General features: G+C 36.8%; 1 protein-coding gene across 9 annotated transcripts in view; it reads right to left on the bottom strand.

Annotated features, from left to right (window-relative positions):
* The window catches only part of LOC145996581 (solute carrier family 71 member 1), a 206,273-nt gene that overhangs the window by 38,245 nt on the left and 151,233 nt on the right, over positions 1-16,795 (bottom strand). For all 9 annotated transcript variants that reach the window (XM_083133104.1, XM_083133101.1, XM_083133103.1 and 6 more), the window contains exons 5-8: positions 16,635-16,749; positions 12,651-12,869; positions 6,812-6,925; positions 898-1,082 (exon numbers count right to left, since the gene is read on the bottom strand). In XM_083133104.1, the coding sequence (XP_082989230.1) occupies positions 898-1,082; positions 6,812-6,925; positions 12,651-12,869; positions 16,635-16,749 (633 nt within the window). The remainder of the gene's footprint in view (positions 1-897; positions 1,083-6,811; positions 6,926-12,650; positions 12,870-16,634; positions 16,750-16,795) is intronic.

The raw sequence follows: 16,795 nt of genomic DNA on the forward strand, positions 1-16,795 counted from the left end.
GGTTAACAAATAATTATTTTTTATCAAACAATCTTAACATTTATAACAGAAAAAGGTGGAAATCGTGGAAAAGTCATGGAAATGTCAGGGATATTTATGGTGTTTCTGGAAAAATGAACATTTCTTTGTAGTAGTGCACTGAAATTTTAAATTAGTTATGGACAAACCATTCAAAGTTTCATGTACTAATTATTGTCAGTAGTTACAGTAGAAATGGTATATTAAATACTCCAGAAAAAAAACATGATTTGAACTATTTTTATGTTGAAATCTATTACAGTAAGTGACTATTGGAAATTTCCACTTTCTTGTTGCAATTTTTGGGTTGTGTTTGGTAGACATTAGTATTAATAAAGATTTATTACTAAATTCTAAATTTTACTATAATTATGTATTGTACCCTGTATGATGAAATTGATGAAGGGACACTCATAAAGAAAATCCATACCCAGGCTTTGAGCCAGAGACCCCTGGCATCGTAGCATGCCACGCTAATCACTCTGCCACAGAGGTCGGCTAGTATATGAACGTCAAGACCTAAATACAACTATTTAAGTACATAATTTGAGCAGAGTTGAACACTCTGAAATACATTGATCTAGTTTTCACAAGTACCAGCACACGGGGCAACAAACCTCTCACCCACTCTAACTTTACATTTGACGTGAGCGTAGAATTACTTCTTGCAATTTTTATTAGTCTTCTAAAGAGAGTAAAGAAACACTATATAGCCTGTGTGTCTAAAAACCAAATTGACTGAAATCATTGACACCACAATGACCTCTCAGAAATTGTAATGAAAATCTGCCATTGCGTTAGATGGCATACATAAATGAAGTTGCATTGAGCTAAAATTTTGTACACAAAAACTTGAAAGCTTAACAAGCAAGGGCTTACCATGTTTGCGATCCGAAACCGTACCACATGAGCTGCAGCATCTCAAAGAGCAGGCCCACCATGATGGTGTGTTTGCTTCCGAGAGATCTCATGAGGAGACCCAGCACAGCCGTCTGTGCCACAACCGAAAGAATCCCCACCACGGCTATGAAGGTGGCCACAGCCTCTGCACTGAAGCCCATCACCTGTTCAGGAGAATAACACAGTTTATCAAATTATATGGCATTCACAAAGTTAATGGGGATGAACCAATATGAAAATATTACTGGTACCGAAGCATTATAAAATAGTTAACACATTGTTCATTACCTGAATGATACTGGATGGCCACAATTAATGTTGCCCTACTCAAGAGCCCTCTGCAGCCCATTCAAAGCAACAGATTTCGCTGAAAATTGGTATAGAGGATATGGAGACTATGGGGAAGTGCATGCTGATGAAAATAAATAAAGTTCAAATTTTCAGCACCAGGTTGAAATGTGGCGCACATGTATCAACCAGCAGTAATTTGAGTTAATGCCTTTACAGCAGTGTTCAATACGCGAATGACCGTTTGGAAGCATAAGGCAGTGTGATCAATGGTCGGACGAAGTGTTTCGCGAGACATTGTTCACTGTACACCAGAGTCTCCATATCATCTGTACCAAGCTTCAACGTAATCCTTTACTTTGAATAGGCTCTAGAGGGCTCTCAGTAGGGAAACATTAATTGTGGCCATCAGGTATATCTACATCCATAACAAACATATCAATTTTGAAGAACTTCGCTGGTGCAGTTCTTTGGGGGGGGGGGGGGGGGGTGCATAAGCATAGTTGGATTTTTATTTACGAAATGAGAGGTGTCCACAATGATTAATTCTTATGCCAAATTAGTAAGCTGAGCCAATACCACTTTGTAAGGATACCAATACCAATGGTTGAAAATTGTAACAATTAAAAGTTACTCCTTAATATTACTGGGCGAGTATTCCACCCCAAATAACTAACTAACTAACTCTCTAGCCTTCTTAAACCCGAAGGTTCATGGCTGCAGCAATACAGGCCTTCCATCTGTTCTATCTTGAGCAAGATCTATACTCTTTTCCATCCCTACCGATTTCCCTTAGGTCCATCTCAACGTTGTCCCTCCATCTTCGTCTTGGCCTTCCTACAGGTCTCTCACCATCAGGTTTCCCAACAAGAACCCTGTAAACTCCTCTTTCCTCCCCCATTCGTGCCACATGGCCTGCCCACCTAAGTCTTCTTGATTTAATTATTCTAATAATATCTGGACATGAATACAAATTATGTAGTTCTAAATTATGTAACCTTCTCCACTCACCTGTCTCCTCATCCCTTTTACGTCCAAATATTTTAATAAGGATCTTATTTTCAAATACTCTCAATTTATGTTCCTCTTTCAATGTAAGGGACCAAGTTTCACACACATATAATACTACAGGCAAAATTACTGTTTGGTATATTTTAACTTTTATTCTCTTAGATATTAAACGAGAAGACAAAAGTTTATGAAGAGAGAAGTAACATGCATTCCTGAATTGTCTACTTTTTATTTCCTCTTTAATATAATTTTCATTTGTTAGTATTACTCCTAAGTATTTGAATTTAGAAACTGGTTCAAACGAGTTGTTATCAATAATTAGATTTTCATTATTACCTGACACTTGGTTTCGGCCTGTAAGCATATATTTAGTTTTCTCTTTGTTAACTTCCAAACCTATCTCTTTAGCAGTTTTGAAAAATATATTAGCATTATTCTTAATTGTATTTATATTATCCCCTAGTAAGTTTACATCATCTGCATATGCTAACAACTGAGTAACGCCATTTAATTTTAGTCTTTCGTTAGTTTCTCTTACCTTCCTAACAGCATATTCTAAGGCAAAATTAAGAGCAATGGAGATAATGCATCTCCTTGTTTTAACCCATCATGAATTGTAAATTTGTCAAACACATTAATACCCACACGAATTTTACTTTCTGTTTCACTGGTGCATAATTTTATCACACTAACAAGCTTCTTAGGTATTCCAAACTTGACTAATATATTATATAATTTATCTCTTTTGACCAAATCATATGCTCTTTTGAAATCAATGAATAGCTGATGGACATTTTGATTATATTCCCACTTTTTTTCCAAGTGTCTGTCTGATGTGAAAAATTTGATCTGTAGTTGATCTGTTACGTTTAAATCCACATTGATAATCACCTATAATTTCATTAGCATATAGGGTTAATCTTGTTAAAAGAATGTTAGATAATATTTTATATTTGTTGAGAGTAGAGAAATTCCACGGTAATTATTGCAGTTCATTTTATCACCTTTTTTAAACACAGGAACAATTATGGATTCTTTCCACTGTTGAGGGATTTCTTCTTTATTCCATATTAAACAAATTAATTTATGAATTTGACATATTAATGAATTTCCACCATATTTAATTAACTCACCTGATATTAAAGCAATGCCAGGTGCTTTGTTATTCTTTAGCCTTTTAATAGTATATTTAACTTCAGTCAAGTTAGGTTCTGGAACTAAAGGTTCTGCTGTGTGTACTTCATTTACTTCTGATTTATCTCCTACATGGACATTAAAAGGTCATTAAAGTAGTTCTTCCATCTACTTAGAATATCGCTTGGGTCAGCTAGAAAATCACCCACCCTCTTTATCTTTTATCAAGTTTACTTTAGGTTGCCACCCCTTTCTAAATTCATTTACACCTTTATATAAATCTCTGATATTTTTGTTTTTGCTGTTTGTTTCAATTTTGTTAATTTTGCTTTTCAAGTAATCTCTTTTTTTTACTTCTAAACGTGCGGTTAACTTCTCGCTTTATTCTATTATAATTGCTTAGATTTGTACCATCCGAGTTATTTAACCACCTAAGTCTAGCCTGATTTCTTATTTCTATTAGATTATGACATTCATTATCAAACCATGGCTTACTTTGTCTTGGTTTATGGTATCCTATACTTTCTTTAGCTGCTGATTCTATTGCATTACGTATTTGCTCCCAATTCTTATTTAAGTCTGTTTCATTTATATTTTCATCATCATTTAAATCCTGCAAAACATCAAATCTATTTGACACTTTAATTTGGTAATCTTTCTTAATTCTTTCATCAGCAAATTTTCCTGTATTAAATTTTGTTGCTTATGATTTATCACTGCAAGTCTTTCTCTTAATTTAGCAATTACTAAATAATGGTCACTGGCACAGTCAGCACCTCTATGTGTACGAACGTCAATTATAGTAGTATGCCTTCTCTTATCAATGAGAATATGATCTACCTGATTATGAGTTTTACCATCTGGAGAAGCCCAAGTTTATATTTATGGATATCTTTATGTTTAAAAGTGGTACTTTTCACAATTAAATTCTTTGAGGTTCCAAAGATTTAAATTAATTTAAATTCCACCCCAAATATAAGCATCAATTCACTTGCCTCAAAATATTAAAACAATAAATCAGAATATAAAAATACCTGTTATGTAATCACAAAATACTATTTTACATAATATTAGTATACAATAAATTGAAACTTTGAATTTTGCATAACTTTCAGAATAATTACTGTGACACAGCACTTTTCCAGACCTTGCGAGCCATCAAAATGGTGTAAAAGTATTGACCGGTATCAATTTGATTGATATGCTTTATTTTACTTCGCTTTTTTGCCACTTTTGGCTAATTTGCGAAGATGGGGATGAGTGATGACATGATGAAATTGATGAATGTACACTCACAAACATTCATGTCCAGGCCAGGATCGAACATGGGACCCCTGGCACCATAGCACAATGTGCTAACCACTCCGCAACGGGAACCGGCTTGACCGGGATCGACAAATAAAATGCCAAGTTATATTTTCTGATACTGATACCACTGGTATCAGCAAACATCGATATCGGCTCAGCCCTACAAATTAGTTACATTTATGTTCACTGAGAAACTCCAAATTGAAAAATAACAACCCCCCCCCCCCCCCAAAGTGTCACAGGAAATCCATCAGTGTAGTTCTACAAAACACTAAAAACTTTCCCAAGATATTGCTGCAGAAACAACAACTCTTGTCTATACTCCAGCTACAAGAAGTCTGAAGTTGATATAGACAGTCACGTCATCTTGAAATCTCATATTGGCTGATTTTGACAGCAGCTGTGCAGCAGAAATGGATGAGCATAGTCGAGAATTAACTGATGGGCAAGCTCACACGCTTGCTCTGGACAGAGAAAAGATTTGTTGGTTATTTGTACTATTTGGTTAACAGCATTTCTGTGGAGTGACTGCATAAAAATACAGAAAAATTTTACCTTAGAAAAATAACCTTATGTATCTGGAAATGTATTTAACCCTGGGTTACTAAGCATTTATGCATGGGGTATCGTGCTCAGTAAATTCTAAGATTCTAACTATTTCCAGTCACTATTGCTAACCAATCTTCTCCTGATCTGCAATACCTGAATAGTGATTTTGTGCAACCTGCATGTGGTAAAAAAGATTTGTACAGTTGTGCATCTTGTCTGCATTGAATGATGTAGTATCACTTTTTTTTTTTGCAAACAGTCCCCATGTGGAAATCATTGTGAAAATATATTTTATGAATACTCTGAGACATTGGTCACATGTAACCAAACATTAGTGTAGTTTAATAAGTTCATGCAAAAATTGTTGAATGAAACATTATAATCCATTTTCATGTTCCTAATGCTTGCTAACAATGTTTCGCACATGTCTAGAGTTAGAAATCTGTGCACACTAATGTTTGCTAGGACTGACTTGATACCACTCTGACTCAATACTGATATTGATGCTGATCCATGGAAATTAAAACAATTTAAAGTATTATAAAGTATCTATATTTTTTTTTTGTTTCTAACTGTAACTATACTAAATACGGAGAAACTAGTACTCACGTTTATCCGCGAAGCTGTTTTTTTTTTTTTTTCAATTAATTTCAGTGGCCACTGACATCCTCGTTGGAACTTGCTGTTCCAGCTTCACAGCAAGTTCCAACGAGGATGGTGGCAGTGGCCACTGAAATTAATCGAAAAAGAAAAAAACAGCTTCGTGGATAAAAGTGAGTACTAGTTTCTCCGTATTTATATACTACCGCGTCTCTCTTTTCCCAATTATGAAAGTAACTATACTACGTGAATTTAATAGAATTTACTTTAAAATTGTCATAATTTCACATAATGTATTTCTTTAATCACAAAATCATTTTTCCCCACAACATTGTTACCAAAATGATGAAAATTGTGCATTGCATATAATTTCCAGGATATTTAAGACTCCAGAGAAGTGTGGCATTTTTGCAAGTCCCACAAGATTCCAGGACCGTGAGAAAAAAAAGTATTGGCTGGTATTGGTGATTAAATTCGAACCAATATTTTCACATTTCAATACATCAGCCCTCGTTTCTTTGTTTGATTTTTTTATGAATTGAAATTTTTAAGTCCTCTTTATGAACAGATAGGCTAATGAGGACTGGACCTACACTTTGGGATCAGAACCACTATGTGTCTCCACCAGGTATTGAACTAAGGGCTCGCTCCTTGATTATAAGGGAACAACGTTACAACTATGCCCTCAGGGAGGAGGCACTGCCCTAATTTTTACTTTACATGAGCGCAGATTTCCACTAAGAAAATTTAATGTACAGCATCCCCCCCAGCTGCCTTAGTGTCACCATGAAAGAGCATCTACCAGCTAGCCCTACGGTTTGAACAAAGCTCTTCCTAGCTAACAATTTCCAATTCATCCAGTTAAAAAAAAGAAAAAAGTTACTTCTGACTGCAGACATCACAACAGAGCCCAGCCAGCCCTTGAGGAAAAATTTACCTCCTTAAGTCAAGGGCATGCCCCATTTTCCAATTTGCATAAAATAAGGTTGTTTCTGTTACTCACCAACTTCAAATACACGAAGAAACAAGAATACTGGCCAGCCTCTGGGAGATATGAAAGGAAAACGGTGACACACAGCATGAGGATGGTGTGGTCCTTCCCTACTTTCCTCAGCGACTGGAATTAGAATGTGGAAACATCATCATCAGTATAACTGTATCTTTAAGCAAACTAAAAATAAATGTGTGATGAAGGAAGTGTGCATTCTCCCAGACTGTCACAACAAAAACAGTTTCTTGCTTTTAACAGCCTTAAAATACAAAAGAAGTAATCAACAGTAACATAGAATTGTAACATCTAGAACAGGGTTGCTACGATTTTTTGATTATGAAATTCCCTGACATTTCCAGGTTTTCCAGTCCAAAAATGAATTTTTTCCAGACATGTTTATTATCATGATTTTTGCTTTCGAAACTTGCATTTTTCAGTCTAATATACCAGGTCATTCAAATATGACCGGGAATGATTTTTTTTTTTTTTTTCAAACAACCTGCCATGCGGAGCAGTTGTGCGTCCTTGGGAGAAGAGAGCCACAAACCCCACCCTCCCTCGGGGCTCTGGTTAGAACCTGCTCAGTCATGTCTGAGTGTTGTTAGAGTGATGAGCGAACAGAAGGTGCCGCGGAGCATGGAACAACGCATTGTGATCAAATTTCTCGTTTGAGAAAATGTCCAGCCATATGAAATTTTGCAGAGACTCAAACAACAGAATGGGGAATAGTGTCTCTCAAGAACCCACGTGTTTGAGTGGTGTAAGTTTTGGTTCGAGTTTGGTTTGAGTTGATGTTTTAAGTCCACTTTGTGCACAGTAAGGCTAATCGGAACGAGACCTACAGTTTAAAGTGGAATTTGAACCACTATGTGCCTCAACAGGGTATCGAACCCAGGACCCCTTGATTACAAGGTGACAATGCTACCACTGTGCCATCGGGGAGGCCCTGTGTTGTGTAAGTATTTCAGAGAGGGAAGAGAGCGTGTGACGAATGAGTCCCAACAGTCATCACGTGACTGGCAGCATACCGGTCCTCCCAGACCCAAGAAAGCATGGAGGACCCGTTCGGTAGGCAAAGTGATGGGAACAATTTTTTAGGACTGGCAGGGGGGTTATCCATGTAGACTTTCTTACAGATGCCAGAACAGTCACTGCAGCTTATTACTCAGAACTCCTGACAACAGAAGTGAAGGAAAAGATCTGATCCAAGCGGGAGAGGTAGAAAGTCAGTAGCCTTCCTTCAAGACGATGCACGGCCGGCCTCATACAGCCAAAACAACAACAGCAAATTGAAATGGGACCTTCTGCCACACCCACCATACAGTCCCGATTGGGTCCCAAGTGATTTCTACCTGATTGGAAGGCTTAAATCAGACTTGGAAGGCATGCGGTTTGCGGATAACTACGCCATCATCGGCAGTGTTCGGGAGTGGAAACGCAGCCAACTGAAAAGGGCATTAAGATGCTTCCAGAATGTTGGAAAAAGTGTATGGACTCTGGAGGAGAGTACTTTGAAGGGTGACATGTGCAAATAAGTATTTGACAGTAAAGGATTTGGTAAAAAAAAAAAAAAAATCAGTCCCGGTCATATTTGAATGACCTAGTATAATCCATTCATTATTATGAATATTCACTTTCAGATTTATTTTTTTTCAAAATTCATTCTACACGCACAAGAACATGCAAAAATTCGAAGAGTAAAATGTAAAATTACAATCGGCATCAAATGTATTGGGTGCTACCATCAAGTGCATCTAACCTTCATGCTAAGGTCAGAAGTACATTATTTCTCCATAACAGATCTCCACAATATAAAAACAAGAGAAAAAGTTCATAAACCATACACAATTTTTCACTTTCTGGATTCATAGTGTCGTAGAAAATGCTAATTTTTTTGCTTACATTTAAAAGTTCACATAATCTGGGGAAATTTTTATTGCATACAGGAATTCTATAGGAAATACCAACAAGACTTATAGGCCAGGCAATTTACACTTTGACCTGGGCAAAATTGTTTCAGAAGGTTTTGAAAGAGTTTCTAGCCCATATCATTCCTGAATAAGATATCCAAAATCAGACAAAATTGAACCACGGGAAAACCCCCAAAAATGGATTTCAAAATGGCAGACTGCCTGTTTTCTACTGAAGGCAAAAATAAAGTAATTATGCTTTATAGAGAGAGATAATAGTTTTATTTCCATTTAATAATATTTAAACTAAAACTAGTGGCCGCGGTGGCTCAGTCGGTAACGCATCTCACTACCATGCTAAAGGTCCCAGGTTAGATCCCCGGCCGGTTCAAATCCGGGAACTTTTCTAACGATGGAAGCGGCCCCGGCGCCCACCCAGCATCGAATAACATGGATACCTGGGGGAAACCCTGGGGGGGTAAAGGCGGTCAGGGGCGTGATGCTGATCACATCACCCCCACTCACGACCGGATCAAGAAAGTGTGGGGCGTTACCCCCACACCCCCTATATGCCTTCATGGTGTGGTGCTATGCACAGGGGAGCACTTTACCTTTTTCTTCTTTACTTTTTAAACTAAAACTATCTTTCAAGAATACACAATTTATTATTTATTTAAATAATAAATACATAATATTTATTAAGGAAAGAAATTAAGAGAAAGATCAAATATGGTAAGTGTAGATATTATAATTATTTGAATTCTCGTATCGCTATGGGTCACCTCCTCAGATGTCTACTCCATCACATCTGATAATAAAATATTGCATGATGAGAAGGAAATTGCTGATGCATTTACGAGTCATTTCGAGGGTATTTTTTTCTAAACTGCAAGACAATGATCTTCAGGAATCTGATTGGTATTTTAATCGTATATTTCCTCCTGTAATCTGTGAGAAAGATATAATTGATGTCTTCGAGAAAATTAAGGCTAGAAGTAATTCTGGTCTCTACAATATACCAAATTATATTTTCAAAGGATGTAGTGATATACTTGCACCTGTCTTGTGTTCAATTTTTAACAAATCAGTAAAAACTGGAATCTTCCCCAAATTATGGAAGGAAGTAACTGTGGTGCCAATTCAGAAGATAACTGGAAACAGCAAAATTTCTAATTACAGACCGATTACCATTGTTAATATTTTTAGTAAGATCTTCGAATCTCTTATACACAAATCTTTATATTTTAATACTAAGAGTATAATTAATGAATGTCAACATGGGTTTATACCCACCAAAAACGGATTTCAAAATGGCAGACTGGCTATTGTGAATTTCCTAACATTTGATGTTTATTTGTGAAGGACAGGCTCGTGGACGATTTGCAGTTGCAAGCTGTGCTGCAAATCGTCCACGAGCCTGTTCTTTCAGCATTTATAAATTACATGAAATGCTGGTCATTCTTGGTGATCATATTTTTACTACCTCTTCTCCAATTTTTCTCTCACAAATCGTGCACAATTTAGAGACAAGATAATTTGACACAACAAGAGAACACAAATTATAAGTAAGAATACACAAAATATTAAAAAATATTCATAAATAAAGATAAAATGTTAGGAAATTCAGAATAGCCAGTCTGTCATTTTGAAATCCGTTTCTGGGGGGTTTCCCCGTCGTCCGATTTTGTCTGATTTTGGACATGTTATTCAGCAATGATTCCTGAGCTAGAAACTGTTTAAAAACCTTCTGAAACAATTTTGCCCAGGTTGGGTGGAAAATTGCCTTAGTTTGCCTGGACTATAAGATCTATAAAATAATAGAAGAGATAACTTCATCTTCACCAACCTATCTGATAATTATGATCATATTGCCCATGTACATTAGTTATCAATCAGATATCTGGACTGCAAGTTTTACTTATATATTCTTTCTGATATCTAGTACAATTTATTACAGAAATTGGAAGGAACCATAATTTTGCGCAAGACTGAGAATTATAAGAACAAGTTTCTAAACTGAATCCTTTTTGGGAGTGGTATCGCAAGAACCGAATCCAGAAATGGAAGTGAACTGCTTGTTTATTTTTGCAACATTTTCTCTTGCAGACTCCAAAATGCATGTAAATTCCAGACGATCTGCAAAATTCCCTGACATTTCCCTGTTTTCCAGACACATAGCAACCCTGTAGAATACAAGGTGAAAGCTTAGAATGCAGATTGATAACCTTCACCCAAAACAAGTCTCACCCCGCACAAAACAGCAACATAATATTAATTTTTTTTTGTTAACTTTCATTATGACCATCTGGAGTGGGGGGCAAGGGAAGGCAGCCCCCCTCAGGAAAATGAATGTCAATTTTACAGTTATATATTTCACAGTCAAAAAAAAAAAGGTAAAGTGCTCCCCTGTGCTTAGCACCATGCCATTAAGGCGTATAGGGGTGTGGTGGTAACGCCTCACACGTTCTTGATCCGGTCGTGAATGGGGTGATGTGATTAGCATCACGCCCCTGACTGCCTTTACCCCCCAGGGTTTCCCCCAGGTACCCATGTTATTCGACGCTGGGTGGGCGCTGGGGCCACTTCCAACGTTAGAAAAGTTCCCGGATTTGAACCGGCCGGGGATCGAACCCGGGACCTTTAGCATGGTAGTCAGACGCGTTACCGACTGAGCCACTGCGGCCACAGTCATTTATGCTAATTATAATATGGGTGTTGCACTAACATGGTAACTTCAAAGTGAAGGATTGTTTTTTTTAAGGGGGTAAATATTCCTAGTTTCACCCCCTCTGGAAAATTTACCTTGCTTGCCCCTCCCTGGAAAATATCCTGGGATGTCCATGTGAACATGCTCTGCAGGTCTCAATGCATTAAATATTGTACGAGTTCTCGGTTTCCACTAATTTGGACAAAAGAAATTTCCTGACTTTCCCAGTTATTTTCCAAGAATTTTCCTGGATAATTTACAAAGCTTTAACACACTCATATATAAATGTTAAGTCTATATTATATTGATTTAACATACTGATACAAAAGCATTGAACTATAAATATGAGAGCTTTCTACTTGAATTCCTCTTTTTCGTTGCACTGTTGGTTTACTTTGCAGGTCAGAACATGGATAGGTGGACTCCTCAAGAACATGCTTCCTTTGTTGAACTATATTTTACACATGGACAAAGCACTGGGTTAACTCAGTGAGCTTACAGATGACAATAAAATGTTTGCATTGCTTCTTCAAAAAATGTCACGTGATGTGTTGATCAGTTTAGTGTCAAAGGCACTGTTGCTTGGCCAACCTCCATGACCAACCTCAATATTCACTTGACAGATATGACATCGTGGATATTTGATATGTGCTCACTCATAGAATATGCATTGGTAACATAGCAGTCCTTGGACAAAAAAACATGTAAGGAAAATATAGATGATTCAGTCCAAATTCTTGAGGTATGTTAAGTACAAAGAAGACAACGCATACCTTAAATTGACCCCATACTCTGAGCTTCTATCTTACTTTAACATTGAAAAAATGGAAGAAGGGTGTAATCTAAACTTGATGAGCAAGCTACGTAAAATCGTAAACAACAAAATAGACTCTATGGAGTTAGTATTTGCATTGCAATATTGGGTGTCTCAGTGCAAATGATGCAGGGTTTGATGTAAACAGTATGTCTCTGCATAAGAGTGAGGAGTTCATCTGTATAGTGAATTAGTGACTCCAAACCTATTTATGTATGTGGTAAAGTTTCTATAATAAACAAAATAGTATACATGTATGCCTTGATACAACAATACTCTGTGGCATCATTTGTCTAATAAATACATATTTATGTTAAAAAAAAATAATATTTAATGTTAAAATCTTATCCATTTGGACATGTCTATTGAATGAACACCCTTCTGTCAGCTACATTACTTTAAAAAAAGGGAGTTGCTTACTGAGAAGGGGTCCGCCTGCTCCCACGAGATAGGCGCTCCCCACGAAGATGGCCGGACCTTTTCTGGTAATGACTCTGGCACGGCAACCAAAATGAAGAATACATCCAATACTGCAATGGCTGTCGCCAGGGCCACCACAAGGTTGTCACTGTACATTTTTAACATATACGCTCCGAGAGCAGGGGACATCACCAGGCTGGCTGCAAACGTCGCAGAAACCTGTAACGATAAAATTTTGGGCAATACGTTATATCTGCCATACTTCACAGTGGGACTATTAATATTTTTTAAAAAAATAATTCGTATATTTGTTACTAAACCCAAACTTAGTAATGGTTCACACATCGTCACACCAATAGTAAAAACACGAATGTGCTAAATCATACTTTTGAGATAAAAGCATTTTAATATTCAAGCTTCTGGGGGGGGGGGGAGCAGGTTTTACATTTGGAAAATATTACATTTGGATAAATATCATCACTGATACGTATGGCTCTTTATTAGGAAATATGAGTTAGCATAGGAATATGTCAAGAAAAAGTAGTAAAAAATTGCACAAGGTGAAAAAGTCAACATTTGCACATTCCTGGTTTTCACATTCATTTAGAAATATTCTATTACTTCAACATACATATACACATGAGCAGTACACAATGTAGTAATTTCTCAAGTTGTTAGTAATTATAAATAATATAAAATGTAATTTCAAAATGACACCATAGACGTACACTAAAAGAAAGCCATGAATTTCCTTCTCGACCCTGAAATTTAATACATACAGCATGTCCGGTAGAATTAACATCAAATTAACTGAAAATATTTCAAACAAATAATGACTTTTCTCCCTTTTTGTGAGAGAACTCTCCAAGTCGTGCCAGTACCCACAAAAGAAAATAATTGCTATGTATGGTGATCAAGCAGCATGTGATTAAATATATGGACTAATGTGGTAGCTTTCGTAATGTGACAGAGAACTAATTGCAATTTTTGGTTTACTGAATATCAAATTCCGATTAGAATGTCTCTGTGAAAACATTTAACCTACATCACAAAAACTAAGTTTATGCAACCTTCGACAGAGAATCATCGACACTTGTTAATCCATTACATCACAAATGCTTCAAAACACTTGACAACTGATATAGTACAATCTTGATATCTGTTGGGCCACCAAAGGTGAACATGTGAAGATCTACTGAAACCTGATGAGTTTCCTTAACAGAAAATCAAAACCCAATTAGTCTAGCATTATTAGTTTTGGAAATATATCAATTTATGACTGGTAGTAATTCTGTTGGACACACTGTAGTTCTCCTTTTTCATAGTCACAATAAAACAAAAAAAATATTTATGGCAAATACAACTGGACACAGACTAAATACACTTGAATTTGAAATTGAAGGAATTCCACAACACTTCTTTCATTTTCTCATCTATTGCTGCCTTCTACTGCCATGACCAGAAGGTGGAATTGAAATAAAAACAAGTTTTAGGGAGAATTCACACTGAAGTGACAGGTGACACGTGCTGCTTGAGAAGGAGCCAATCGGGAGCAATGTTTCACACTGTAGCGGAATAATAGGACACACAAGCATGCATTCGATTGGTGAAATCCTCAAGCGACACTTGTTCTTGGTCGCTTCAGTGTGAATTCTACCTTAAATACAGAGTTATGAAATTTAGAGGATGTGGAAGAGAAATTTCGTGGTAACAAACCTGTACGAAGGCACAAACCAGGGTTGATAATATGAAGAAATGGTGACAGATGGTCAAGAATGGATTGACCTTGATTAGTTCAAAAACTTGGGTTGCTGGGAAATACAGGGTCTCCAACAATGAATGGTGGTGTTTGGTGAGGTTATTGCGAAAGATACGTTACACAGTATACACTGAAAGTTGTTTCATTAGATTCAGCAATTCTAACAGTTTCTGCACATGTAATGAAGTGTCCGCAGGCAACACCACAATGTGGGGAATGAGAAACAAAGCAGAACTGCAGTCTGCATTCATTGTGTGCTACCACGTGGGAAGTTGCAGAGTGTATTTGATCACTGCAGTGCAATGTACACCGTACAAGAGAAAGATGCCTGTGTCCTACGGATGAGGGAACACAAATCTATGGTTCTGGTGCAAAGCAATTTAGATGCGAGTATCGAAAAGACTCCATCGGTGGTTCTCCCAGTTCTGTGAAGAAGGTAGTGTGGCGAAAAGGAAACTATCAAATAGACTGAGGATATCAAACAAAACAGTGAAAAAAAAATCCTACATTCCTGTGCTAGGAGTCCACAAAAATTGCTCCCATTTCTTGGTCAACAATTCGGCCTTCCTCAATCGAACATGTGGCGTGCACAATTCATTTTAGTCACTAAATCATCAGTCTGCTTACCTTGGAAACTGTTTGAGTTGCTCAGCCTAATGAAACAATATGTGTAACATATATTTCACAATAACCTCACCAAACTCCACCATTCATTCTTGGAGATCCTGTACACTAGAGTGCTGCAGGAAGAGGATTTCCCTTGAGTGCCAAATACAGCATAGTTCACAAGCACGACACTAGCTAGCGTACAAAATTTAGAGCTTCTGCTCAAACAGGCAAAACAAGCAGTTTACACTAGAAGCCCAGTAGTACATGTATAATCCTAATTTGTCTGTGGTAGTGGGCCCTCAAATATGGATCATGAAGTGAAAAACGCAGTGAAATTGAAATTTAAATGTAGTTTAGTCTATCTTACCAATACCCAGTGATACAGGGTGTACACAAAGTGTCTGTCACATTTTATTATTAATAAATCAGAAACTAATGAAGATATAAATTAACTGGTAGCAATGATAGATAAACTCAAAAAAGTTTTGTCCTGTATCAGTACACTTCTATGTGTGTTCCTTTTGTCCCACGGAGAATGTCAAGACGATAGTAAATTTTTTTACATGTTGGGGTCAGTATGTCGACATCCACAGTCGCTACTGCGTTGTTTATTCTGGCTTTTAGTTCATCACTTTTGCCTAATAAAAATTTCTGCCACATATCTCCAAAGAAAAAAGGAGTTACATGGGGTTTGTTTGGGTGATCTCGCGGACCAAGGAATAGGACTACCATGTCAAATTCATCTTCCAGGCAAGCGTTCGTTCAAAACACGACGAACAATGTTGACGAACCTTACAAAAGTGATGAAAATAAAGTCAGAATAAACAATGCGATATCTACTGTGGATGTCGACATGCTCACCCGAACGTCTGAAAAGACTGATTATAGTCTTGACATTCTCTGTGTGGCAAAATGAACACGCATAGAAGTGTACTGATACAGGACAAAAAAAAAAAACTTTTTGAGTTTATCTATGTATCAGTTAATTTATATCTTCATTAGTTTCTGATTTATTAATAATTAAAATGTGTCAGACACTGTATAGTAAAGTGAAATAGATGATTGCAGGATGAAACTACCAAGGTGGATATTTTACATATAATTTATGTGTCTATTGATTATTGTCACATTAAAATGATATGTCATTATATACGTTCGAGTGTAGCATGCTCGAGGCTGGGAGTCTCGAATGAATACGAGAGAGTGTAAGTGGTCCCATACAGTACTCCACTGTACATTTTGCGGATTAGGATTCTTCAGAATAAACATACTTGCAAGCAATTTGTTCAGTTCAAGGAAAACAATTTTCCACTGCATTTCTGTAGAAGTAGTGCAGAATTGACAAAAGAAGTAACAAGAAATAATTTTGCCAAACAAAATATTTCCGTCACATTTGTTGATATCATTACAGTGGAACTCCAACTGACATGTTCCCATTACAAATTTACTCTTTGTATTACCAATACAGTAAAATTTTCCAGGATTTTACAGAATTTTTGGTCCCCCGAAAAACGTAAAATCAACATTCCACTATATTAATTTTGAATTCCGGTATTCACTAATGTTCTAAAATGATTTCTACATCTAATAACACTATAACAAAACGTTGTACTTACCAAGCCATAGGCAGCACTGCGTTCATGCTCCTCTGTAACATCTGCCACGTATGCAAACACAACCGAGAAGGTGACCGCAAACACCCCTGAGATGGAGATCATGGCAAAATACCACCTGCAAATAAAGGTCTCGTAAGCATGAGTCAAGTTAGTAAAACAAG

Source organism: Lepisma saccharinum, chromosome 12 (genome assembly GCF_977018435.1).
Source record: "Lepisma saccharinum chromosome 12, izLepSacc3.1, whole genome shotgun sequence".
NCBI classification, from domain to species: Eukaryota; Metazoa; Arthropoda; class Insecta; order Zygentoma; family Lepismatidae; genus Lepisma; species Lepisma saccharinum.